The 25,526-nt window shown below is 41.2% G+C and overlaps 1 protein-coding gene across 2 annotated transcripts in view; it reads right to left on the reverse strand.

Moving 5' to 3' along the window:
- Positions 1-25,526, reverse strand: part of Iqch (IQ motif containing H) — a 198,621-nt gene that overhangs the window by 123,827 nt on the left and 49,268 nt on the right. For both annotated transcript variants that reach the window (XM_013518930.1, XM_013518931.1), the window contains exon 6: positions 1,778-1,898. In XM_013518930.1, coding sequence (XP_013374384.1) covers positions 1,778-1,898 — 121 coding nt within the window. The remainder of the gene's footprint in view (positions 1-1,777; positions 1,899-25,526) is intronic.

Genomic DNA, 25,526 nt, shown 5'->3' on the forward strand with positions numbered 1-25,526 from the left:
CATGACTTCTAGTGGTAGAGAAGACATTAAGTAAGTTCATAAGTAAACACATCATTGTACAATGTGACAGTCTAGAAGGCCTTATATAAGATGTGACTGGCATGGTAAGGGGCAGAGAGAAGGCCCCAGCAGCAGGAGCACGGAGAGAGGGGGTGACATGAGGGCTGTGTCAGGAGTGCCTCACTCAGAGTTCAGAGTTTACTCAGAGGTCAGACTGTGACCTCTCGCCTGAGACCACACCCAGCCTGAAGTGAAAAGTTGGGCTGTACCGTGAACCTTGTATTCTTAACCACTGGGTAAGGGTGGAGCTTTCTCTTTTGGATGTAGCCAGATAACTGCGGAAAAAGTAGTGACGTTTAGTGTGCATTTTCCCAAACGATTTTGTCTTGTGGATGTAATTCATCTCTTTTCATGCTGGACTTGTGTGGAACTGGGGCAAGATTTAAAAGACACTCAAGGGCATCGAGAACACCTGAAAAACCTAGACACGGTGTGTAGATTACTGTAGCTTGCGCTTTCCTGCAGCTCACGTTACCTTGCATAGTACCGGGCATACCGCAAGTATGCCATAAATATATGCTGATTAATTGCTGGATTAATTACAAATATTATGGTGGGCATGTGTTCTCTGGCAAATAAGTTAGGGATAAAAAATGTTACTTTTTCTTGACCGAGTTTCCATGCTTGTAGATTAACTTTTGTTTCATAGCAGTTTAAAGCAAGGAATGATTGATTCCTTCACTGTTTTACTGATCCTCGTCTGATCGGGGAAGAATATGACAGGATACTGAAGCAAGAAACAGAAACTCTGCTGGTGTTGCTCGCTATTCCCAGGGAGTAAATATTACCTAAGCTAACTAAAAAGTATGCATCACAAAGACTTCTGAGTAATGGCTCATCCCTAGGAAAGAAATAGAGTTGTGGGAAGTTTAATAAATTCAGAGACTCCCGAGATTTCCACCCCCAGCAGATGGAGGTCAGCTGATAGCAGATGTGATAGCTAGAAGAAAAACTTTGAATCTCTAGGAACCAGAGCCCCTTGGGAACCAACCCTGGGTCCTCGAAGTACCTCGGACAACAGCTAGACAGGGAGACAGATACTGAAGAGATCTTACTCAGCTGTGCTTAAGCTAGGAAAGAAGATCCGCTTAGGCATCATTGAACATTTGGCCACTTAAATAGTAGGAAAAAGCAGAGAGGGCTACACTATGATTTCAGCCTCTAGCCATTCATTCACTTACTCTTTCATCTGTTTACTCGCTCACTCATCAGACATTTAGTGTCTACAAGATGCTGGGTGTGGTTCTAGGCACTAGGGATAGGAAGTGAAGATAATAGAGTCTTTTCTGTTAGAAATCTACTGGCATCACAGGACAAGAATATATACAAACAGAGTTTAAGTGCTAGTCACATGAATTCTGGCTTCATATTTCTGTGTAGGTGGCATACTGGAAAAGATTTCTAAAGTACTACCCGGAATAGCTTCAGAAACTTGATAATGTCTAACAATACCACATAAACGTAATGACTGTTTGACATTATAACACTAACATCTGAATTAATATGAAATCCATAAAATGAGGGGTTTTAGAGGTGGGAGGGAAGTCAGTGACCATCTAATCCGAGCTTCTGATTTATAAGGAGGAAACGCAGAGTGAGGATCGGCCTTGTGGGAGGCTGACTTGAGAATTGTGTCTCAGCAGAGTTCAGACGCAGGCCCCTGATTGCTTTTCCCCTTCTATCCCTAAATGTATAACACGGCCACCGTGTCACTGACCTTTACTGGCATCCTTCTGTAAGACTGGTACGGGGACAAAGTAGGGATCCGTGCAATAAGAAGACGGCAGAACTGTGAGGTTGGATATAGTGGACCCTTTTATTAACTTCTGAACGCTCACCTAGATGATAATGAAAATTCTTTCAGCAGACATTTTTGCCTTTACAATGAACACAGTTTTCTTCTTGCAAACAATAAATAAGATTATGAATCGTTTCATTAAGTTTTAATAAAGTAACAATATCGGCTCCAGCTTTATTGCCCAGAGTACCCTGTGCTATTGTCTTCTGTCAGGATTTTGTGTAATTTAAAATAGTTAATTAAATCAATTAACATGTGGTGATTTCCACTATGCAAAGTCAGGACAGTAGTTAATAAAGGAACTATTAAGAGTTTGTTCAATTTTAATGACTTCAATATAAAAGTGCTAAATCTTAACATAGGAGGTTTTGAATACAGCAAAGTTTTGTACAGACAAATTTCCCAGGAAATAAATATTTGAGTTTTGAGGTTAAAAAAATAAAATGGGAGACTCAGAACATATCAGTCAATATTAACAGGTTAAACACAAACACTGAGTAGGTTCTTATGCAGCTCACAGAAATAAAGACAGTGTCTAAATCAGTTACAGTAGATAATTACTTTTCCTAAAGTCATAAAAGGCTTTTATTACAGTTATGAAATATGAATTGTTTCTATTAAATGGCTTCTAAATTTTAAAGATTATATGCATTTCATATAAATCACATGTAATTGTATAGCCCAAGTACACTATTTTTACCTTTATTATACGAGGTTATGAATTACCTGGGCCTCTCAGCAGGGGAAATGCAACTGTCTGGTATTTATAGACTGATTTAAATTTTCAAGTCATTTTCCAAACATTAATTAATTTGCATAACTTCCAAGGGAACTAGGTAATGGCTTGCTGTTTACTAAAGAACTCAAGACAGAAAGGTCAGTAAATGTGCTTCGGATTACACAATATACTAGATGTACACAGATTTTTCAGTTTAAAAATTAACTTAATTTGACACTGATGAAATTTGCTATCAGACTCAGTTATACCACATCTTATTAAGGGCCAGGGCCCTTAAAGAAAAAGAAAAGAGAAATTTCCTTAAGTCTGAGAGGGAGAAAATCACCTTACTAATTAAGAATTTGTTGACTGACAAATGCTTATGTGCATAAAATGTCAGGTCCCCCACTGTCAGAATGTGGTACCAATGGGAAACAATGAAGCTGCCAATATATGTATTGAGGATTGAACTTGGGGTCTTGTGTATGCCTGAGCTACACCCCCAGTCTATTAGAAATGGTGTTTTAAGCTTGGTGTGGTGGCGCACACCTGTAATCCCAGCACTCGGGAGGCTGAGGCAGGAGGATCGTTGCAAGTTCGAGACCAGCCTGGGCTACAAAGTGAGCTCAAGGTCAGCCTGAACTGCATAGCGAGACCCTGTCTCAAAAAGACAAAAAAAAGAAAAAAGAAAAAAAAAAGACAAAAAAGAAATGGTATTTTAAAAGGAAAGTGTAGACAGAAAGTTCGGTCTTCTGGGCATGGAAAGTGTAGAAAGAAAGTCCTTCCAGGTGAACTGGATGGGGAAGGGGAAGACCAAGGGGAGGCCATAGTGGGAACTCATGCACTGTGGTCATTATGGGATCCAGTCTTGCTGATTCACCTTGGTGGCTTTTCGTCATCCTCGGTTCTCCTCTCCCCACCTCCTTTCCAGGTACAAGTAGCTTCCAAGAGTTCCTCCTCGTGGGGAGGCTGAGGTAATCACCCCAAGCGCTGCACTCAGAGGTGGCATTTACTTTGCTGCAGACACACAGAATCAAGAAGGGCAGGACCTCCACTGCCTGCCTGATACCCGGATCAGTGAGACAAAGGCAAATGGAAGGGAGAGAGAAAGATTCCACTGAAATAAAACTGTCACACTCGATGAAGGTATAAAACATAGGGTTGGCAGTTTGGGGGGCATGGAGCATAATTTATCTGGATTTTCTGAAAGCTTTTGATAAAGAACACCTGGCGACTCTTGAAAGCTAAAGCAGCAGGGTCCAGCCTAAAGCGTAATGTAAAGAACGACACAAAGGAGAGGACGGAGAGCAGGTGATGTTCAGATTCTGCCAGGCAGTCAGCACGTTCGTAATGATGTTGTAATTCTTTAAACTGCTTCAGTCAAAACAGTGTGAAAGCCAGACCCAAGAATGATGGTGAAAAGGCAGTGAGGGGTATGTAGGGCACACAGGGGAGGATTATGGTTTACAGAAATCAAATAAACCCCTCAGACTACATCCCCAACTACGAAGCACTACCCACTCTGCTCTCCCTTTCCTTGGAACGATAACCATTCCTGCACACACCTGGTTAGAGGGAGAAGGAATTGCCACAACCCGCAGTATTTACTGAGCACTTACTATGTAACACTAACTTTAATACAATGAGCATTAAATTTCATGAGCGGTGGAAAAGCTAAGGGCTATGGTTGTGCAGAAGAGGGAGTAATTAACTCTGCCTGCTGCTACTGCACAAGGTTTGCAGTGACTCTCAACCCTGACTGTATATTAGGATCACTAAGGGAGTTTTTAAAAAAGATACTGCTGCCTGGGCCCTAACCCTGCACCATTAAATCAGAATAGCTGAGCGGAGGCCTGGGCGTCAGTATTTTTTAAAGCTCCCGTGTGATTCTGATATGCAGCGGAGTTTGAGATGCACTGCAGCAAAGGATATTGAAATTGTTATCTTAAAGGAAGCATTGGTTTACATTAGGTATAGGGACGCAATTATTGGTTGAAGGAATGATGGTGATGAAGTAAAACAGTATTCCGATACGGGAAGATTTGGCCAGAGGCAAGGAGTTGTACGCGGCTAGACTAACATGTATATATCAAAAGGAGGGAGCTGAGCAGAGACTGGAAAGGTAGATTGACAGAAAAGCAAGTTAAAGAGCCAGCTTTACAAACGTGCTCACTCACTACCTGACCATTTCAAGTATCATCTGTTCCGGCTTCTCTGTCATGCCATGCTGCATACGGTACGTTATGTGAGAACCACACAGTCTGTATATGAGAGGAAATGTCACACAATAATACAATATCGACTACCAGATCACAAAAGAATTATAAATAGAACCACAGTCTTCATATCTGCTTCTTCGCTACTATTTGCAAAACTATAATTCAGAACTTTATCACTTTATGCCTAAACCTTATATACCTTAATTAAAAAAAAAAACATAGAAAAGCGTCAAGAAGAAAACAGCAATCATAGTCCCACCTACCAGAATTAACCATTGTTAATATCTTGGTATATTTGCTCCCAATGTTTTTAAATAGAACAGCCGTTCTATTTTATTATCCTGGTACAGATGATATATGCTCATTATAAAGATTCCAAACAACGCAGACACACAAAGATGACAGTTTAAGAAACCATGAAAATAGCATTAGCAGATCCATCAGCCTTGATAGCTTTCAAATGATTGATACATCAGTGTGTAAAAATAGGGTTTATATTACATTATTAAATTTAATTTGACATGAATTTAGGAGGAGCAAAAAAGGACTGAATTAAACTCAACAAATTATTAAACCTTGAATAAATATTTCTTTACTACAAGGTTCCTCTGAACTGAAAATTATTTCTCTGCACGGGCTGGTAAATTTGTCCTTGAAGGACCAGATAGTAGATATTTCAGGCATGTGGGTCTGTGAGGTCCTGCTGTCACAGCTGCAAAGTGGCACGGGACACAGTTAAACAAACGCATGAAGCCACGTGCTACAGTCTGAAAGGCTGTGCTCCCCGAATTCATAGGTTGAAACTTGCTCTCCAGTGAGATGATATTAGGAGGGGGGGCATTCGAGAGGTGATTAGGCCATGAGGGCTTAGTGCCATTATAAACAAGAACCAGAAAGCTCCTTTGTCCTTTCCACCATGTGAGGACACCGTGAGGAGGTACCATCCATAAACCAGAAAGCAGACCCTCACTAGACACAGATCTAAGAGCTTTGATTCTGGACTTCTGGGTCTCTTGTTCTGAGCCAGCCAGCTCATGGTATTTTGTTTAGTAGGCTCAATGCACTGAGGCGCTGTGTTCCAATGAAACTGTATTTACAAAAATAGGAAGTCAACCCTCAGGCAGTAATGTATGGGCCCCTGTTGTACAGTTAAGTAAAGGTAATTATGAAAAAACATTTAGATTTTTTAACATGTGTTTTGTTATGGACGGTACATCCTGACTTCAAAAGGCGAGAACAGTAGAGATCTCTTAGAACTCCTATCTTTGCTCACTTCCCAAGCCTGGATTACTATTCTTACACTGTTTGGATTTATAGTACTCACATTATATTTTGACACCAAAATTGTGATAATTATTTATTTCTACATATAAATGGATCCAGACGCTACCAAGAATCCTTTTGTTGTACCTTCTATAGGTTAAAGTTCTTATTTTGAGTAATCTCTTAATAGGCTGGCTTTGGTTATTAAACAATTTTTTTTCCCAACAAATGTTCACAGGTCATTTTTTTCTGTTCTCAAAACTTTGTAGACACCATACCATTGTCTTCTATAATGAATATTGTGAAATCTGATGCCTGACTGATTTATCTTTTATAGGTGATCTAATTTCTTCTTGTCTAGATGTCTAAAACATTCTTTGTCTTTTAATTCAGGCATTTATCTATGAAATAATTTATGTTAAATATAGTGATACCTCAGTTATCAAATGGCTCCAAGCTTGAACCTTCCACTACTCAAAGAGCAAAGTTTAAAAAAATTGTTGCTTAGTGTTTGTAACTTTGCTTGACAGTCAAACTGAAAATCCGACATGAAAAAACCTATACTGGCCAAGAGTAAGTCACGGGTCACAGCTTGCTATGGACACAAAGGGGTGATGTTTTAGTCTAGCACAGCTCTCACCTAGACAACATATGGTACTTGTGTTAGTGGATTAAAACATTCACCACTGTGCTTTTTTTTACACCTTATTTGTGTAAAATGTTGTAACCATGATTCCAAACAAAGTTAGTGATACCATGAGAAAAGATAAGAGGAAAACAGTGAGAACCATGATAGAGTTAAAGAAAGAAATCATTGTAAATAGTCCTACAAAAATGAATTTATATGTGTACTTTTTGGGCCTCAGAACCAATTACTTGGTTTTCCATTATTTCTTATAAGAAAAATATGTTCATTTAGTGTGATAATTATTTAGTGTTCAAACATGAATTTGAAACAAATTGAGTTCAATAACCAACGTATCATTGTATTCTAAATCAAAGTTTTCTGAAATTCAGTGTTTTCTTTCCATCTGATGGCTCAGTTCTTTCTTCACTTTGGAAAAATCTTCTTACATTATATTAACAAATACATCCTTTCTTTCATTTGCTGAGTTCTCTGTTTAGGAACACCAAATATCCTTAAATGTTGGCTCATCTTTACCTTTCATGTTGTGATACCTAGCTATTCATTCTCTAGAGCAGGGTTTCCTTTAGAATAGGGCATCCCAGATTTAGCTGAACACGTATGTTATAGTTCAGATCGAAAATGGCCCCCAAAGGCTTCTGTGTTTGGAAGGTGATTGTATTATGGGGATACACCTTGCCATAAGGAGGTTGGGTCTGTGTGGAGGCAGGTCACTGAGTGTATGACCTGGAAGGATCTATCTACCTTCCCAGCACCTCCCTTGATTCTCTGCTTCCTGTTTGCAATGCCATGAGCAGCTCTCTTCTACCATGCCCCTCTGCTATGCCCTCCTGCCTTAGAGCCAGCCAACTATGGGCCAAAATATAAGCCAAAATAAACATCTTTCTTAAATTGTAGATGTCAGATATTATATCTCAGCAATGAAGAAAGTGACTAAGACAGATTTTGATATCAAGAGTGGGGTCATTATTCTGATTGTGTCTGACAAGGTGGTTCAGAAGTCTTTGGAACTGGTTCGCAGGAGGAGTTTGGAAAGGTTTGGAGAACCCAGATGGAGAAGCAACCCCAGAATGCTATAAGCCAAGCTTGATAGGAGAGCTAGTCAGAGCTCTAGTCAGAGCTCAGAAGATCAGATGCTGATAGAAATGCAGATGGTAAAGACCAGGCTCAAGATTTAGTTGGGAACAAGGACTCCACTGACAGTTGTACTTCAGGGCCATGTATGTCATGCTGTGGCAAAAAAAAAAAAAAACAAAAAAGAAAAATTGTCTATATTTTGCTAGTGTTCTGAAATTTTTTGGGAGACTGAGATTAAGAGCAGCAGACTAATTAATCTGGTGAGGGAAATTTCAAGGCAGCCCAACATTGAGATTATGACATGGGTACTGTTGAGGGGCTTTTAGCCAGCTCTACATTGAAGATCAAGAGCAAACAGCACAGCTGAGTGATTTTAAAAGATTTTTATTTTCACCAGAAAGGAAATTTCTGTAAAATTGGGGCCTATAAAATTGGAGCAGAGGAGGGCTTGGTTGCTGAAAAGATTAGAATTAAAAAGAAGCCAAGTACCTTACACGAGGACAGCACAAATGATGCCTGGAGAGCATGGGAGCAACCTGAAAGACACAACCCTTCACAGACTCATGAGTGGATAAGTGAAAGACTTTGGTTGGAGAAGAGAGCCCCAGGGCACCCTATTGGAGGAAGGCCCTCCGGGAAAAGGGCTTCCTGGGTTTTGTTTACAGTGCTCATCCATCTGGGCACTCGGAGACCCTTACAGCCATGATACCAAAGGGCCTGATTGCTGCCTGAGCTGGCAACAGAGCTTGACATCAACCATGTGGCAATGACTACAGGCACCCAGAATGCAAGAGCTGTGGAGTCACGGAGGCTTCCAGCCAGATTTCAGAATACCTAGGAGTCCGGGCGGTGTGCCTCTGAGAGGGTAGTGCATGAAGCTGTGTGAGTGAAGCCCAAAGTGCAGGGGAGACCCCAGAAAGTTGGAGAAGCAATGAACATGGAACATCTGAGGAAATCCGGAGGCAGTGGGCAAAGCCAGCCCAAAAGAGAAATCACAGGGGCTGCAACCAGTGACAATGCTGGGTTGCCTAAGCCATTTGGAGTTCACTTCTCTCCTCAGCTTGCCCTGAGTGCTGAACACAGCTACGGAAGGGTTGTCCCGCTGCATTTTGGTCTTGCTTTGGTCCCCACTCCTTTCTGTCCCCCTATTTCTGCCTTTTGGAATGTTTTCCTTGTCATTGTATGTTGGCAGTACTGGGCTTTCTTTTGGATTTTTGCAGGGGCTCACAGCTAGGAGTTTGCCTTCAGTCTCAGAGGAGATTTTGGAAGTTGGACTTTTCAGCAGTGCTGGAACTGTTAAGACTTTGGCAACTCTTAGAGAGATGAACTCAATGCATTTTGCATGAAGATGCACTTGAGTCTTTTGGTGGTCAGGAACAGAATGTTATGGTTTAGATCTAAAAAGGCCCCCCAAATCTCATGTGTTTGGAAGATGAAGGGATTATGGAGCTGGGAGCTGACTTGCTGTGAAGAGGTAGTCCGTGCAGAAGAGGCAGGCGACTGTGGGTGTGAGCTACCAGGGTAGATCTCCCTTCCCAGCTCCTTCCTCAACTTTATGCTTTCTGTCCACCATGCCATGAGCATCTCTCCTCCATGGTGCTGTTGTGCACTGGAGGAAACCAACTATGGATTGAAACATGAGCCAAAATAAGCACCTCTTTCCTTAAGTTGCCTGTGTCAGGTATTGTGAGTGTCAGCAGTGAAGGAAATGTCTAAGACAACACTGACTTCCAGTTACAGACTACATTTCTCAGAGGCCATTGTGATTGAATGTGGACACCTGACCAAACTCAAGCCACTGAGATGTGAGGCCACCTCCCAGTCAACTCCAAGAAGATTCACCCTAGACTATCTTTATCCTTCCTATGTGCTAAAATGCGGGTGTGGAGAAGAGCCAGCCTCTACCTTTCTAATGAGATTGTCCCGCAGCTACTGAAATGAGGAGCCGATGGAGCGGGGTGAAGGAGCCACGTCTTGGATGGCCACACGGAGCAGAGCTGTCCTCCTAGACTTGGAGTTGTCATTTGTGTAGTGTTTTGTGAGTGGGAAATAAACCTATGGAGGTCATCGTAACTCTCAGGTTTGTTACAACAGTGTAGTTGTCATGGTTTGTGTTTAGATGTCCCCCACCAAAGCCTCCTGCAGTCATGGGACGGGCTTCTAGAGTTTATGATCAATCCATGGTCCAATGTTGGGATTATGGGTGTGAATGCTAACCCTCTCCCTGGGCAGGAAGTTTGCATACAATGTAAGGGAGGGAAAGAGGCTGCTTGCCGCTCCTCCCTTTTGCTCTGCTGCTTTTGCTGTGTTCCACCGCCGTGAACTGTTGCCCTGTGCCATGTGCCACTCTGCCTTGGAGCCAGCTGATGATGGACTGAAACCTCCACAAACTGTGAGCTAAATAAACCTTTCCTTCCTTAATTTTGGACGTCAGATATTTCGTCTCAGCAATGAGAGAAAAGCAACCAAGATAGTAGTGTATACTGAACTAATATGCATATCTATTAGCTTCTACGTAATTTCCTTTGTCTTTTCCCCAGTGTCTACTATTCTTACAGTCTTTTATCCACAACAGTACTTCGGTATTCATCAGTGTCTGTTCTTTCTATTTATAGTTTATGACTTCCACAAAATATTTTGGTTTCAACTTGTTTCCCTACATCTGCAATCTCCCTTTTTATCTCATTCTGCTATTCTATCATCTCATGTTTGAGCTCTAGTTTTACTTAATTTATGTTCCTATCAAGCTGTGCGATTATGTGAAGAAATTGTGAAAAAATGCCTTGTGTTCTTGAGTTATGTTTTTTTAGATTCTGTCCTTTGCATCCCACAGTTTTCGCTCCTCCTGGACCCCGCCCTCCCTCCCTTTCTTTTCGTAGCTGTGAGTGAGATGCCGGCGTGGAGGAGAGTCACTAAGAAAGCCACTGATCACAGTACATCAGCACAGTGACCACGTCCTCTCCCTCCGCTTTGTGCATCCCTGAGCAGCTCATTCAGACGGTCTACTCGCTATCCTGCCGCTTCTCCTGCCCCGTTATCTGGTACTGCTGAGTTTTCTCTCCCAGCATCCTGTGAGAACCTCAGAGTTTGGATCGGGGGAGCCTTGGCTGATGAAGTGTGTAACCTTTGTTAAAATATCTAGGCTAGCTGGGTGTGGCGGCACATGACTATCATCCTAGCGCTCTGGGAGGCTGAGGCAGGAGGATCATCAAGTTCAAGCCCAGCCTGGGAAACTTAGCAATTTGGTAAGATTCTGTCTCAAAAGAAAAATTTAAAAAAGGATTTGGGGGTATAGCTTTGCACTGAAAATAAAAGGGGGGCAGCTCTTCTCTAGCTCCTGAATTGTTTTTGTTGCTGGGTACTGGAAATTGAATTTAGGGCCTTCACCCTGAGTTACATCCCAGCCCCCTGCTTTTCTTTTTAAGATGAAATCTTGCTAAGTCACTAAGTTGCCCAGTGGGTTTGCACTTGCAATCTTTCTGCTTCAGCCTCCTTGAGGGCTGGGATTGCAGGCATGAACCTGTGCCTGACCTTCCTGAGATTTTGATAAACAGTAGGTCAGGGTCTGCTCCTGTAGCTGAGGATAAGGTCATCCCTCCCTACCCTCAACCTTAAGGCCTCTGGAACATTTTTGGTGGAAACTTAGACTTCGCTTCTCTTGGGAAGAATCAGACAGACACACTGTTTACTTCCCAAGTTCGCTTGTTTCTTCCAAGCCTCTTCAGTCAGGACAAAAAAAAAATTTTAAAGGATGTCTGCTTAATGGCCTTCCCTCCAGATTTTGTAGTATTTTGAGAATTCTAATAAATTGATAATTTGCTGGCACTTCTGGGGCATAGGAAGAGGTTAATATTGGAACTATGCTGCCATTTTGCACTCTGCTCCAGAATCTCCTACTTAGTGGATTTTTAAAATTGTGTCCATCCTGCACAACCGGATTCACCTGCCCTGCCCCGGTGCTCTTCACCATGTTATTACGGGTGGGGAAACTGAAGATCAAGACAGGAAAATAACTAGGACACACTTGGAAACAGTTGCCATTTCAGAGACAGAACTAAAAATACAAGGCAAGGCTTTGTGGCCAGTAAGAAATTGCATTTCCCGGCCTCTCTTGGCAGCTTATGTGGCTTTGTGCCAAGGTTTTGGTCAGCAAAATAAGAATCAGAGCTGACTGGAATACAGACACGATGGTGGGAGCTGAGCAGCCATGTTGGATCACAACATGGAAAAACTGACTGTTCCAACAACAGAGAGGTAAGAGGGAGGTCTGCGTGTATTGCAAACTGTGCTCGTGCAAATGGTAACACGAAAACGCACTAACCCTTATCATGTTTAATCTAGTGTGATTTGTTACAGTGGTTGCCCTCATATCCTAAATGACATTGGGTATTTTTATTACTCAAATGGTACCTCTGTGTGCCAACATCAGCATAAATACATCTTCAGTTTGCTCAGACTGCTCCAGCTTTGGGAGGAAAAGGGAAACTTTGTTTCATGTTCTAAATTGGGTGGATCGGAATTATTTCAAACATTATGTATGAAGCAAGAATTTGTTATTATAGCATGATATTTTGAATGTATACAATCCAATTTCACATCACTCGTCTTCCATAACGCTGCTGTGAGAAATTGGTGCACTGATCTATAGAGAGGCAACAGAATCTCTGGGTGGTTTTGATTCTGTTTCTGTTTCGTTTTATTTGAGATGCGGGTCTCGCTACGTTGCTCAGGCTGGCCTCAAACTCTTGGACTCAAGCAATCCTCTTGCCTCCGCCTCTCACGTAGCTGGCAGAGGTGCCCACCACCACACCCAGTTGGTGTGCCTTCAACATTTAAACATGTGATGAAAGTGTAGCACTTGCTTTTTGAAAATCACAGATCATAAGATCGCCACCTGATGGATTTGTACGGAGTGAATTCTGTGCCTAACCAGGAGCCATGGTAAGGAGGACTTGATGAGCGCTCTAGAAGCCTCTCCCCAAGGCACTGCCATCGCCCACAGGTAACCACTATTCAGAATTTTATTGCCACCTGTTATTTTTGAACTTCACATAAATGGCTCATTTCAGTATGTGTTCTTTTATATATGTGCTTTATTTCTTTCAAAATTGGTTGTGGCATGTTGTTAACAGTATGCTCATACCATGAACTTTTACATGTTGATTTTCAGTTCTAAATTATACTTTTAAATGTAGCCCCTGAGAATTGAACCTCCGATCTCCTACTTTTTCGCATTGCTTATAATGTTCCTTCTAGAATGTTCTCCCTCACTCAAATCTGCTATTAAATTCATGTCACCCTTTAACAGTTAGTTTAAAGGTAACCTATTTAGGAAATGAACTCTGATCTCTTCTCCCTCTAAAGCTCTGTAACTTTTTTGTATTTATTACATCTGACCATTTAATGTATTTGCATACCCTCCCAAAGGCATTACATAATTAGAGTTCACCTCATTCTGTTTTATTAGCTCATTTAAAGAATGACTTGAGTGGTGGCACACGCCTGTAATCCCAGCACTCAGGGGGCTGAGGCAGGAGGATCATTGTGAGTCCAAGGCCAGCCTGGGCTACAAAGAGAGCTCAAGGCCAGCCTGAACTGTATAGAGTGACCCTGTCTCAAAAACAAAAAAAGACAAAAGACAAACAAACAAACACAAAGAATGACTTGAACAAAATAATTTTTTTTAAAAAATAGCCACTTAAGACTTACTTAAAAGGAGCAAATAGCACAGACACATTAGTAAATTTATTTCCAGTTTTGTTGAAGGTAAAACAATAGCAAGACTAGCCTAATGGCCTGCTTACCCTTCTGGTAACAATGGAATAGCTTATAATAAACTAATTTGAAGATAACACTTATAAATTCCAGAAAAAAAAATTAAAACAATTATTTGAAAGACAGGAAATGCAACAATTGAGACTGATATGTACGTGACCTCTGGCCTGAAAGAACTTAACCTGTAAGTTGATGAGCAGCTATTATTGAAGAAGAAAGTCACTGTCTTACTAGCTTGAGAAGTCAAAGGGTACCGTGTAGGGCTTTCATAAAGGCTGCAAATGAGGGGGAAATACAGAAATGAGGAAGGTGAAGGAGTGAGGAAGGGCCTCCAAAACTTGCAAATAAATGCCATATATACCTTTTGTTGACCTTTGAGCCCCATAAGTATGGTAGAGATCCAAGGAGCCCAGAAAATAAAATGTAATAATTAAAGATATTTTGAAAGCTGAGCAGAATTCAGCTGCTATCAACCACAGCAGGAATGAAGTTAGACTCTACCCAAGTTAACTGCCTACTTGGATAAGAATCAACCTGTCAGAGAACAAAGCAATAGAATTCAGTCTCCATAACACTTCATTTATAATGTCCTTAGCAATAAAGTTAATTTATTGACAAAGAAATAGCACAAGGCATTACAGTCAAGAGAAAAAGCAGTGAATAGAAACAGACCCCCAAATGATTCAAGGGTTAAAATTAACAGATAAGGACTTTAAATGTGCTATGATACATATTTTTAAACTCTTAAAGAAAATATGATCATAATGAACAAACAGATGGAACATTTGGCAGAGACATGAAAAGTATTTAAAAAGAACCAAATGGAAATTGTAGAATTCTAAGTAAAATGTTTAAAAAGAAAAATTCATTGGATAGGCTTAACAGCATTGGATTTAGCATAAGAAAGGATAATGAAAAGAGTTCATAGGTATTATCTAATCTGAAGAACAGAAAGAAAAAAATTTAAAGAATAGTTCCTCAGTGACATGTGGGACAATAGCACATTATATAACTTGTGTATAATTGAAGTTCCATAGGAAGAAGAGAGAGAAAGAGAATTGTGGAGAAAAATATTTTTAAAAATAGTGATCAAATATCCCTCAATTTTCTGAAAAATGGGACAAAGAAAACCACATATGGATGCACCATAATCAAACCCTTGGAAGCCAAAGACAGAGAAAAAATTCTCAAAATCAGCAAAAAAGAAATACATATGATATATATGTACATATATATAGGTATCTTATATATAGTAGATATATATAATCAATGATCCAAATTATGCCTGACTTCTTATAACAAGCAATGGAACTTTAAAGCACAGAATTAAAAAAAAAAAGAGAAAATTAACAAAGTCAAAAGTGGTTCTTAGAAAAGATTAATTACATTGATAAGTCCCAGAAAGAATGATCAAGAAACAGAGAAAGCAAAAATCACCAATATGAGAAATAAAAGAGGATACTTTACTACATTTTCTAGAAGTTTTAAACAAAAATAACAAGGCAGTATTTTTGACAGCTTTATGCCAATAAATTTGATAATGTAAATGAAATGGGAAAATACCCTGAAACATGCCATCCTACCATACTGACAGAAGACTAAACATAAAATCCAAATAACCAGATGTCTATTAAATAACAACCATTTCACAATGAGGAATTATGCAAAGATCAATAAAAATGTGGCCCTAGAAATAAAAATGACACAAACTTACAAACAGGTAAATGGCAAACCTTCAGAAGCCTCACTACATAGATACACAAAGGCAAGATTGGAAAACCTCACATTAGAAACGCTCTACTTAGTTTTCAGGTACTATCACGCCACACATAATGATGCCTGTCCATGTCATCTATAGTTCTGAGGATGTATCACTTCCTGTCAAGTTGCAAGTGACTATTTTGGGCACCCTTAATTGTATAGTATAGCTATGAATATGGAAATGGAACTGAGTGAAAAACATCTAAGAGAAGCCAGGGTCACCATTGTGTGTAACAGTCAGGGCTCACTCTTGCCCAAGTCCAGGACAGGAAAGGTGAAAGGCTCAGGGAAAAAGGCAGAGTAGAGCAAAGAAAGAAAGAAGAAACAAGGGAAGAAAGGAAAGAAGGAAGGAAGGGAGGAAAATAGAAATCCTTCAGGGTCCCTGTTACACAGAGTCATGAATTTGAAAGGCTGCACTAGAAATCCCCATGACAGAAATGGTCCAGTCACCCAGTTTTTGGATCCTGTCATGCTGCACATAACGATGTCTCTGTCAAGGACGAACCACTTATACAACGGTGGTCTCACAAAGTTATGTTGGAGCTGGGAAATTCAGTGACATGGCGGCCATCCTAACTAACACTGCAGTGTGACACAGAACATGGTGGAAAGAAGGAGGCGGGCAGGGGAAGGAAGCACACACCCTGGGTCATAGTTCTCAAAGCCAGACGGGCCCTCCGGATGGTAAAAGGATGGTTAGCAGCAGAAGCATCTGGGATGTGGTGAGCAGAGGTGACCCTGGAGGAGACCCCAGGAGAAATCACACAGTCTGCGGCGTTTCCTTCTGTACACGGCACACCAGGCGAAGAGTGGGGTTTAATATGCTGCCCTCAACCCCCAGGAAAATACTAACTTCCAGTAAAAATGTGACCAAAGAGGGAAAGTATGTAATAAAGTCTAGAAATGTTTCCATTAAAATAGTTAAAATCCGGCACTTAAGCGAAATTTCCGAGAGTGCGCTCCTCAGTGTAGAGCGCTGTGAGCTATTCTGCAGAAAAGGGTTCTGCGGCAGTTTGGGAAGCACTGCTGACTGCATTCCCCTCCTGAGGAGTCACCCTGCTCGCCGGCTTGCTAGTGACTCCAGGTGGCCGACGGTTAAAAGTCAGTCTGGCTTCTCTACCCTTGTGTTTCTCAATTTTATGGGACCACAAAATGTTCCTTTCATGGAATATATATTCCATGGAACACCAGCATTCCAAGGAACCAGGATTCTTTGGAATACATTTTGGAAAAAAAAAAAAATCACACTCATTCAAAGATCAGTACACAGCTAGCAAATATACTGCTATAAATTCATTATTAATAGAGCCTTCTGTAAGGTTAAAAGATAAGTGATAATTTGATTTTGCATAAAGCTTTTCTTCAAAGAAACACAGTGGACTCAGAATTTTCTGAGGACTCAGATGGCCAAAAAATCTAATGACTCCTTGCCGTGTTTTTTTTTTTTTTTCTTTTCTTGCTATTGAATAGTATTTATTTGTGGCATTCCAAGGGAAATTTTAATCTAGCAAAGTAATCCCTAGGGAATAATAAGGTACTGTCCATTTCACCTACATCTCTCTTACATCCCATATAAGAAAAAAATGCACACGAGAGGAAAGGGGTTTGAATGGTAGGCCTTTTAGTTAAGATAAGAAAGGTTTTGTGAAAGAGGTTATCATCTATTATAATTATTTTTGCTGTTGCTATTCACTCTCGCAATGTGCCAGTCTCTAGGCATTTTTGTGTAAATACTGGCTGGGGTCATAAGTGAAATGAAGTTGGTCCTCATTTACCTCATACCAGCAGTTGGGTTGGCATGCAGCTGCAGAACTGCTGGGTCTCTTTTTATTTAATTTGGCATCCCTTCCTGAGCAGTATTGAGACTTTTACTTCAATGACTCCGCTGGGCTTTGCCATAATTTCTACGCTGTATCAGTAAAGGCTGCAGAGGAGATGCCAAGCAAACCTGAAAGAAGGCTAGCGGTACTTACGGTTCAGGTATTTTTGCCAAAGTCACTGAAGGCATTAACCCCAACTATGCACTAAATCCATTTAGAAATGAAATGAATTTTTGAGGGGCATAATTAGATCCTCCTAATGCCACGTATATATAAGAGTTTGTCCTTTCTGCACAATTTCTCTTAGAATACTTTTCCTAGGTTCTGAATCCAACTGTCAAAAGAAAATATGTCTGAAACACTGAGAGAGCTGTTAGTTACATGAGTGGGTTGTACGTCTTTACTTCTATGACCCTGAGTTCCTCATCTGTCGGATGGAAGTGATATCCAAGGCCTGCTCTGATGTGAAAAGGGATGACACAATAGAGCCAGGGACAGGACATGCTGAACAGACGCTCAGCAAATACTCTGTGAAATGCATTACATCGACACCTCCCGTACATTTCATCTCGACGATCAGACTAGAAAATGGTTCCACTTGGTCTGCTTTGCTGTTTTACAGGTCATGCGCTGGTGATGCTAAATGGGGGTGGGGGAACCCCCCCAAAAAGGACCAATCAGAATCGCAAAAACACATGTCAGAGGCAGACAAGACTTTTCCCCCCTCTTTTTGTGGAACTGGGGATTGAAGTCAGGGCCTTGTGCATGCTAGGCAAGCACTCTACCACTGAGCTACATCCCCAGCCCCAGACAAGATTTTAGAAATGATTTGAGCAATAGTTTAAAGTTTCAAATGAATAAACGAGGGCACAAGGAGCATAAGGCATTTGCCCAAAAATCACACAGGAATTGGTAACAGATCCAGGCGTGGAGCCCAATACAAACATAGACTTTTCTTAACCACATACACACCCGAGGATTGTTAGGACTGTATGAGGTTATGGTGTTTTAAAAGCCTTCCTCCGACTAACTTGAAAAAATAGCTCTCTTTTGATGGTTTTCTTTCTTTCTTCTGTTTAACGTTCTACTTTAATTTAATCCATCTGGAGTTTTCTCTGGGATATGATGCAAGGTTAGGATTTAACTTCATGCTTTTTTTCCAAATGGTTCGCCAAGACACTTGGCAAGTCTGACAAGTCCTGCTTTCCCCACTGACTTATCGGGTCACCTTTAGTACATTCTAAGTTACTTTTTATGCTATTCACTTTTCTATTCCATTGACCTGTCTTGTTAATTTTTCTATCCGTAGAGTGCTATTCTAACTACTGTAATTTTGTCATATGTTTTAGTAAGTGGTACTGAAAAGTTCACCGGCATTAATCTTCTTTAGGGAGAAAAAAAAATAAGCCTTCTGGCCACATAGTCTTCAAGATGAAAAACACTGGCAAGTTGAAAAGAATTAATATTTCACACAAACCAAGCAAAACCTGCAAGAAATTTCATTAGAATTACGCTATATATAAAGATGAACGTGGGATGAACTGGCAAACTTCTTATACACATTTTTCATTTTCAGAAATGTGATATATTTTCCCACTTATTTAGATATTCTTAGGGGCTGCTCTCTAAACTTTTGGAATTTTGCTCACACAGATCCCGTGTGTTCTATTTGGACATTATCTCTAGGCATATTTGACAGTGGGGAGGGATGAAGGAAGACTGGATCACACATACAAATATGGAAAACAAATCCATTAAAATGTTTCTAATAATTATATCTGGGTAGAGAGACTGAGGTCATCTAGATTTTTATCTTTTTCACCCTTTTATTTGCCAAACGCCGTTCAGTGACAACCTGAAAAAGTACCATAATGAGAAACTGGGGGTGGGATGGACAAAGCCTCATGTTTTCTTCCTAAATTCAGCGGCTCTGTTGACTACCTGGGCCCTGGGCTCACGCCTGGAATCAGTCCTAGGATCATGCGGCTGTCATGTGAAGGACATTTTGTGTGAGAGTGAGGGGAGGGAGAAGAAGATGGGGAGATGGGAGAAATACTCAAAACCATGCTGCTGAGACTAGACCCTTCCCGCCCCTCGTGTCACTATAGACACCTTCCTCTTGGAATGTTAGATTCAATCAAATCAACCATCATTACGTACCTACTATACACAAGAGTTTTGTAAAACACATAGCATAGAGGATATGAAAATAAAAAGAAAGGTCATCTGCTTTCCAGGAGGTCTAGCACAGAAAAAAATGCAAAGTTCCCTTTCCATTCAAGACATCGCCATAAATGCATTAAAAGCATACTATGATTATCTGGTCAAGGGGAAACTACTTTTACCAGAAGAGATTTAGGAAGAAGATATTTTTATGGCCCAAAAGATAAGTTTTCTACAAAGCAGACAACTGAGGTACATGTCGTATCATGGCTTATTTTAACCTAACACAGCCCAACTCAATCACATAGGTCTTTAAAGAGTAGTTACTCAGAGTCCTCCATCATGTGGTGTTATGACAGAAATCAACCGCAAATTTACCCTGGATTCTTACACTGGGCATTGTGCCTGAAGATAGCAATTCGATCCCCACCTTCAAAGGGGTTGGCAACCTACATGGGAAAGTTTCCATCTTAAAAGTACCAGCTCTTCTCTTTGTTCTAGGCTTTGAATTAAGATAGCTTCTTTCTAGATAGTCTTCTGTCTTACTTCTGTCCCAGGCCAGAGCAGAAAAACACCCTCCATCAAATTCATCTATGACTAAGGAAGTGATTTCTGACTGGGCTCCAGATCTACCCCTCGGACGCTGGTCAAAATCACCCTGCTCCAACCTGCCGGGGAGATGGCACAGAATAAGGCTGCCAGTTTGGAAGTCGGATTGGCTGAGTTTGAATCATGACGCTTTGACTCTGAACTGTGTGACTCAGGGCAAGTTTCATTGAACTGTTTCTTGTCTCAGTTTCCCCAGATGTAAAAGAAAAGTAGTAATAGTACTTACTTCTTATGAGACAATCCATGTAAAGTGTACTTAATACGGTGCCCAACCCCGAGAAGCCCTAGGAGATCTCAGATCTTCCTTACCACGCGGTTTCCCCACAGCAGGAAGGACACTGTGGCTCCCGTGCAGCTTGGAGCAGAGGCATAGTTAGGTGTGCTGCACGCATTCAGCATTACGAAGTGGAGGCTGCTGTTCTACGCTTTGAATTAATACAGTCTCTTACTCCTCTTCCCTTCGGCTGATGTCCAGGTCCTACACTTGAAAATAGAGGCAAGCGGAATGCCACCTCCCAGGCAGTGGAAATACGGGACAAACCCCTCCCTCAGGATCTCAATGCTCAGGTAATACGATAACTCCATAAGCAAGTTACAGTTTGAAAAGGCTTTGCTGACAAATTCCATCCTCTCCCTTCCCCCCAAATACGGCCATGTTGAACTCCCCAGCACTAGGTATGAAAGACACCTTTAACTAGTGGGGAAGAGTAGGCTGAGAAAAAGCTTGCTCCGTGCTTGGTCTCCTAAGTCACTGCCTGTTTGCACTTTACCACCCCTCCTGAGAACTTCCTGTAAGGCTCCTTCCTGATTTAGAAATGGAGTATGGCATTTTAGAACTCAGAAAATGAGTTCTCTTAAGAAAAATCTTCAACAAAGTGGCTAGTCCCCAGGTGTGTTCATGAGGGATGAGTAAGTCTGAACCCCTCACCATCCATGCTTGGAGAAAGAAGGATTCTTTTTCTTTAAGTGGCTGGTGTGGTCTGGGCTTAGGCAATAGTTAGGAACACAGATTCACTAGGCACAGTGGTGCGCATCAAAAATCCCGCACTCTGGGAGGCAGAAGCAGGAAGATCTCAAGTTGGAGGCCATCCTGGGCAACTTAGTGACTTAGCAAGGCCCTGTCTCAAAATTTAAAAATAAAAAAGGGCTGGGGGTGTAGTTCAGTGCCAAGGCCCCCTATTCAATCCCTCCTACCACCAAAAAGCAAAAGCGGGATTTGAATCTGCCTTCTACCACTTACTAATTGTATTAGTGGAGCAAGTAACTTAATTTCTCCAAGCTGAAGCTTCTTTACCAGTAAAATGAGGACAGTATCACTCATCACCCTGGGATTAACGTGAGATGGGAGCTCAGCATAATACAATGTAATTCACATAGTCAACCCTAAGCAGATAGTAGCTATTTGTTATTCTTCTACAAGCTGAATCAGAGGATCAGAATTTCTCAGCCTTCTGCAGCCCTCGCTTTACAGGGAGGTGTTCCTGTCCCTCTGGCAGGTGTAGCTTCACAGACAGATGCATCAGACTAGAAGTGTGTGACGCTGCTCACTGTTCAGATCACCCAACTAATTGTCCTTCGTCAGTGTCTCTGTTCACTAAACAGCCTTCTGACGGGGCTTTCAGAGTAGATTTCTAATAAGGATACGCGGCTCTCACATCAGCTGACGAGCATTCAGGTCTGTTTGACCATTATAGCTCTCCATAGGATACCTAAATCAGCATTCTGGCAATTCACTTGTATGCACGGAATGACCAACACAGATCCTAATCCTGTGAAGCTGCAGGTCATGCCCCAAAGTGCACGGATGTGAGCACACTGCTGAGGGCTCTAAGCTGCCACCAAGCTCCTACCTGCCCCTGATTCGCTCTACCTGAGAACCATGCCTCATCCTCTTTCTGAACCGGGGGATATAAACTGTTGGCCTGAAAGACAGGGACACCTGGGGACTTTCTTTGAAGTTTTTAAAAAATTATCTGATCAAACATCTAAAAATCGGGAGATTTTAGAGAAAAATATAAACATGAATTTCCAGCTTCTTTTGAAAGCTCAGCTGCAAAGGGCTAGTGCTGAGGCTGCCTCCTGTGGGGAGGGCTGTGCACGGTTCCGTGTACCAGGAACGCGGGTCTAGCGCCTACACTCAGTCATTTCCACCGGTCACTACCCACCTGGCCACGGAGCACTTAGGTTGCAATTCCTACTTGAAATAAGAACACTAAACATTTTCTAAAGTTCTTCTGAGAGGGAAAAGGTTAGGAACTAAAAAGTTTATCCCCTCCATCCCACTTTTTTTTTTTTCATTTAGCATGCAAAAATAATAAATGTGGAAACACAATGCATTGCAGAAAACACTCCGATTAAGATAATCTTCTGGCATCTCTGCACATAAGAATATTGGGGAAAGGGCTGAGAATGGGAGGGGACCACACTGTGAAGCGCTCAGGAATTGGAGCTGGGGAGGTGGGCGAGGGCGAGGGAGGACGGGAAGGAATCAACCACTCCCATCTCTATCCTTCTTTCTTGCTGCCACTACACTTCTCCAAGTCTCGCTTTGGCCCGATGTGAGAGGGAGAGGAGAGACGTGAAGATCATAGATGAGGTCACAGGTAGAGTCCCGGGCAGCAGCAGGGCACGCAGCATTAGGGTAAGAAGTCCAGGGGAAATGGCCAGGGAGAGTTGCTGCCTGGGACCTCTCATTAGGCAGTCTCACGAATATCTAACAAGTTCAGGAGATAATACTATTCAGGAAAGTACTATTGCTTTATAGCCAGAAGGAGAGGAAATACAGTGTAATAATCATCCAGGACATCCAGGGACAGATATTGTTCAGAAGAATTTTAAAGATGCCCTTCAGGTAGAGCAGCCTGAGAAGTGATCTAATTTCAGAAATCTGCCTAAAGCTCTTTCTTTTATGATCCTGGCTAAGATCGCGCAATTAGATTTCAGGAGCCCGTTCAAGGTCGTCTATCGGCTGGCCCTCCACATCCACACACGGGGTTGGTTTTCCTCTTTGTAAAAATTCACGATGATTAGGCAAACTCCGAGCGGACCTCTGTACCCTCATCATTAGCCACCTCTGCCTTTGCTGTCTTGCTTCTCGTACTGAAGCTGCACACCGCTGCCCATTAGCCGTGGCCGTCCGTTCCTCCGAGGCCTGGGTTGAGACATGCCTCCATCTCTCTGTTGCTCTGATCACCACTTTGCCTCCCCTCGAGAAACCGGTGGTTCCACAAGATGCCACACAAGCGTTAGTCTGAGAGTCACATAGTCAGAGGCCTGGCTATGGCTCTAAATAAGTCAGTTTATCTTCACAGGATAAAGATAAGACATCTTAGTCATTACAGACTATTTGATATACTTACAACTTGGTTTCTAGCAGTGGCAGAGGGTAGGATTGAAACCCAGTCCTTGGACTCTCAATCTGGCTTTTTCCACTAAAGTGTGCATGGCTGCTTTCGGACCTCTTAGTTGTTAATCATAAATTATCATTATTTGAGTTATAATTGCAGATAGAGATGAAATCAAAAGATTATGTAAATCCAAAATTTTGAGGTCATGTTGTCCCAACTTTATAGCCTAATGAGAGGGCTCTTCTCCAAACAAATACGTTTTGGGTTTATATTACGCCTTGTGATTCAGAGACTATGCTTTTAAAGAAAGCTTAGGGTAACTCACTGTAATCTATGAGGACTTACGTCTATTCTAGCAAAGAGGTTTTACAAGGTTAGGAATGTATACTTGAATTCAAGCACAGTTTAAGGAACAATGGGTTAGGCTACTGGAGAACACAGCAATAGTATTTATTCATCTCAAGTACCTCTCTGCAGATAATTAACCTGGGCCATGATAAAAACAATTCTATTAGGCCCATTTCTCTTGTGGCTAATGCTACCGTGCTCCTCGCTGCAGTCTTTTTGCTTCCGAATGGTTTAAACTGAGCACTTACTATAATATTTCCAAGCATTACCACTTTGGGGGGTGATCCATTTTCCTCCTTGCAATAGAAACACAACAATAGTTACAATTTGGAGTTGTCTAATTTTACCAGGAAGGTACAATTCTCAGGAAAATCTGGGGTGGCAGTCCAAGTATATCCACCTTTTCTGCACCATTGACTGACAGAAGTATTTCATACACAACAAAGACAGAATTTGGGGGATACTTCTTGGTTCTGATACATTCTCCACCCCACTCTGGGTATGTGTGTGAAAGACAAGACCTTCCACAGAGAATATTAGTTTGGGAAGGTCGCAGACCCTTTGGCAGCCTGGTGAAGTCTATGGGCCCCTGCTCAGAATAATAGTTTTAAAATGCATGAAATGAAATACGTGAGAAATCGATTATACTGAAATTCAGTTCTAACCATGGGTCCCTTGTGCCTGAAACCTGTCACAGATACAACTGAGGCCTTCTGTCCACCTCATCTTGAGGTTAGAAACACAGGCTCTTAGTGTGGTCTCAAATACTCAAGTCCAAAGCCTGTGTTGCAAAGTCAAAAGGCACAAATTGAGGAGTGCATCACAAGGGGAGCAGGTCTAGTTGGGTAGCTGCAGATAGAGGGGATTTCAGAGCGATACAAACCCTCCCTTCCCAGATCCCCCACTCCCTCTTCTTCCACTTGATATCCTTGAAAAGAGTTTAATTCTTTTGTTTTAATTAAATAGAAGATTTTCTCTCGTGAAAAAGTAAATACCCTTAGGAGAGGTAAAAGTCCTTGCCAAAGCTTTTCAAATTTATTTCCAACAGTAGAACCTGTTTTCCAAACACAACTTTAAGTAGAATAGTAATATATAAATAAATGCAAGTTTTATAAGAATTTGCATAATTTTACACCTTGAACTTTATCTATACAAACATAAGTAGATACCATATATTTATATGTATGCCACAAATACTTATATCGTCGTACATGTTTATATTTATTATCTTAATGTTTTATATAGTACATTTGTATTCATATAAATATAAATCAACATTGGAAACAAGGAGGCTGTTTCAGTGAAGGCAAATTATAAAATCAAGAGTTATAAAAAATAACTGTAGCCTTACATCCATCACAGCACGCAATTTATTTATGTACTTTCTTTTGCCTGCACAAGATGGAAAAAATCCTGACATGAAGAGATAAATAATTTCAAATAGCTAACAATTTGTTATGGCACTTAGAATCTCAAAATTTTCTTCAATTTTTTATGGTACTTATAATCTCAGAATTTTCTTCAATTAAAATGATCCAGAAGAGTAAGAGGTAAAATGATCTTTAAAGAATAGTAGGGCTGGGCGTGGTGGTTGGTGCATGTCTGTAATCCTAGCACTCGGGAGGCTGAGGCAGGAGGATTATTGCAAGTTTGAGACCAGCCTGGGCTACAAAGTGAGCTCAAGACCAGCCTGAACTACATAATGAGACCCTGTCCCAAAAAGACAAAAAAAAAAGGTAGTAGAAAGTTTTTTTTTTTTCAAAATAGAATCACTAATAATTCCTAATAGCTGCTCATGTTCATCAATAGCTAAGGATTAGTTGATAAATACTCAATTAGGGGCAATCTGACAAATAAAGATCATAATTAATTTGAACTCTGACTCTCCTTACTGCATAATCATGGGCTTAATTTTAGATTCA

This window comes from Chinchilla lanigera, unplaced genomic scaffold (genome assembly GCF_000276665.1).
Source record: "Chinchilla lanigera isolate Chin_1 unplaced genomic scaffold, ChiLan1.0 scaffold00049, whole genome shotgun sequence".
Taxonomy (NCBI): Eukaryota; Metazoa; Chordata; class Mammalia; order Rodentia; family Chinchillidae; genus Chinchilla; species Chinchilla lanigera.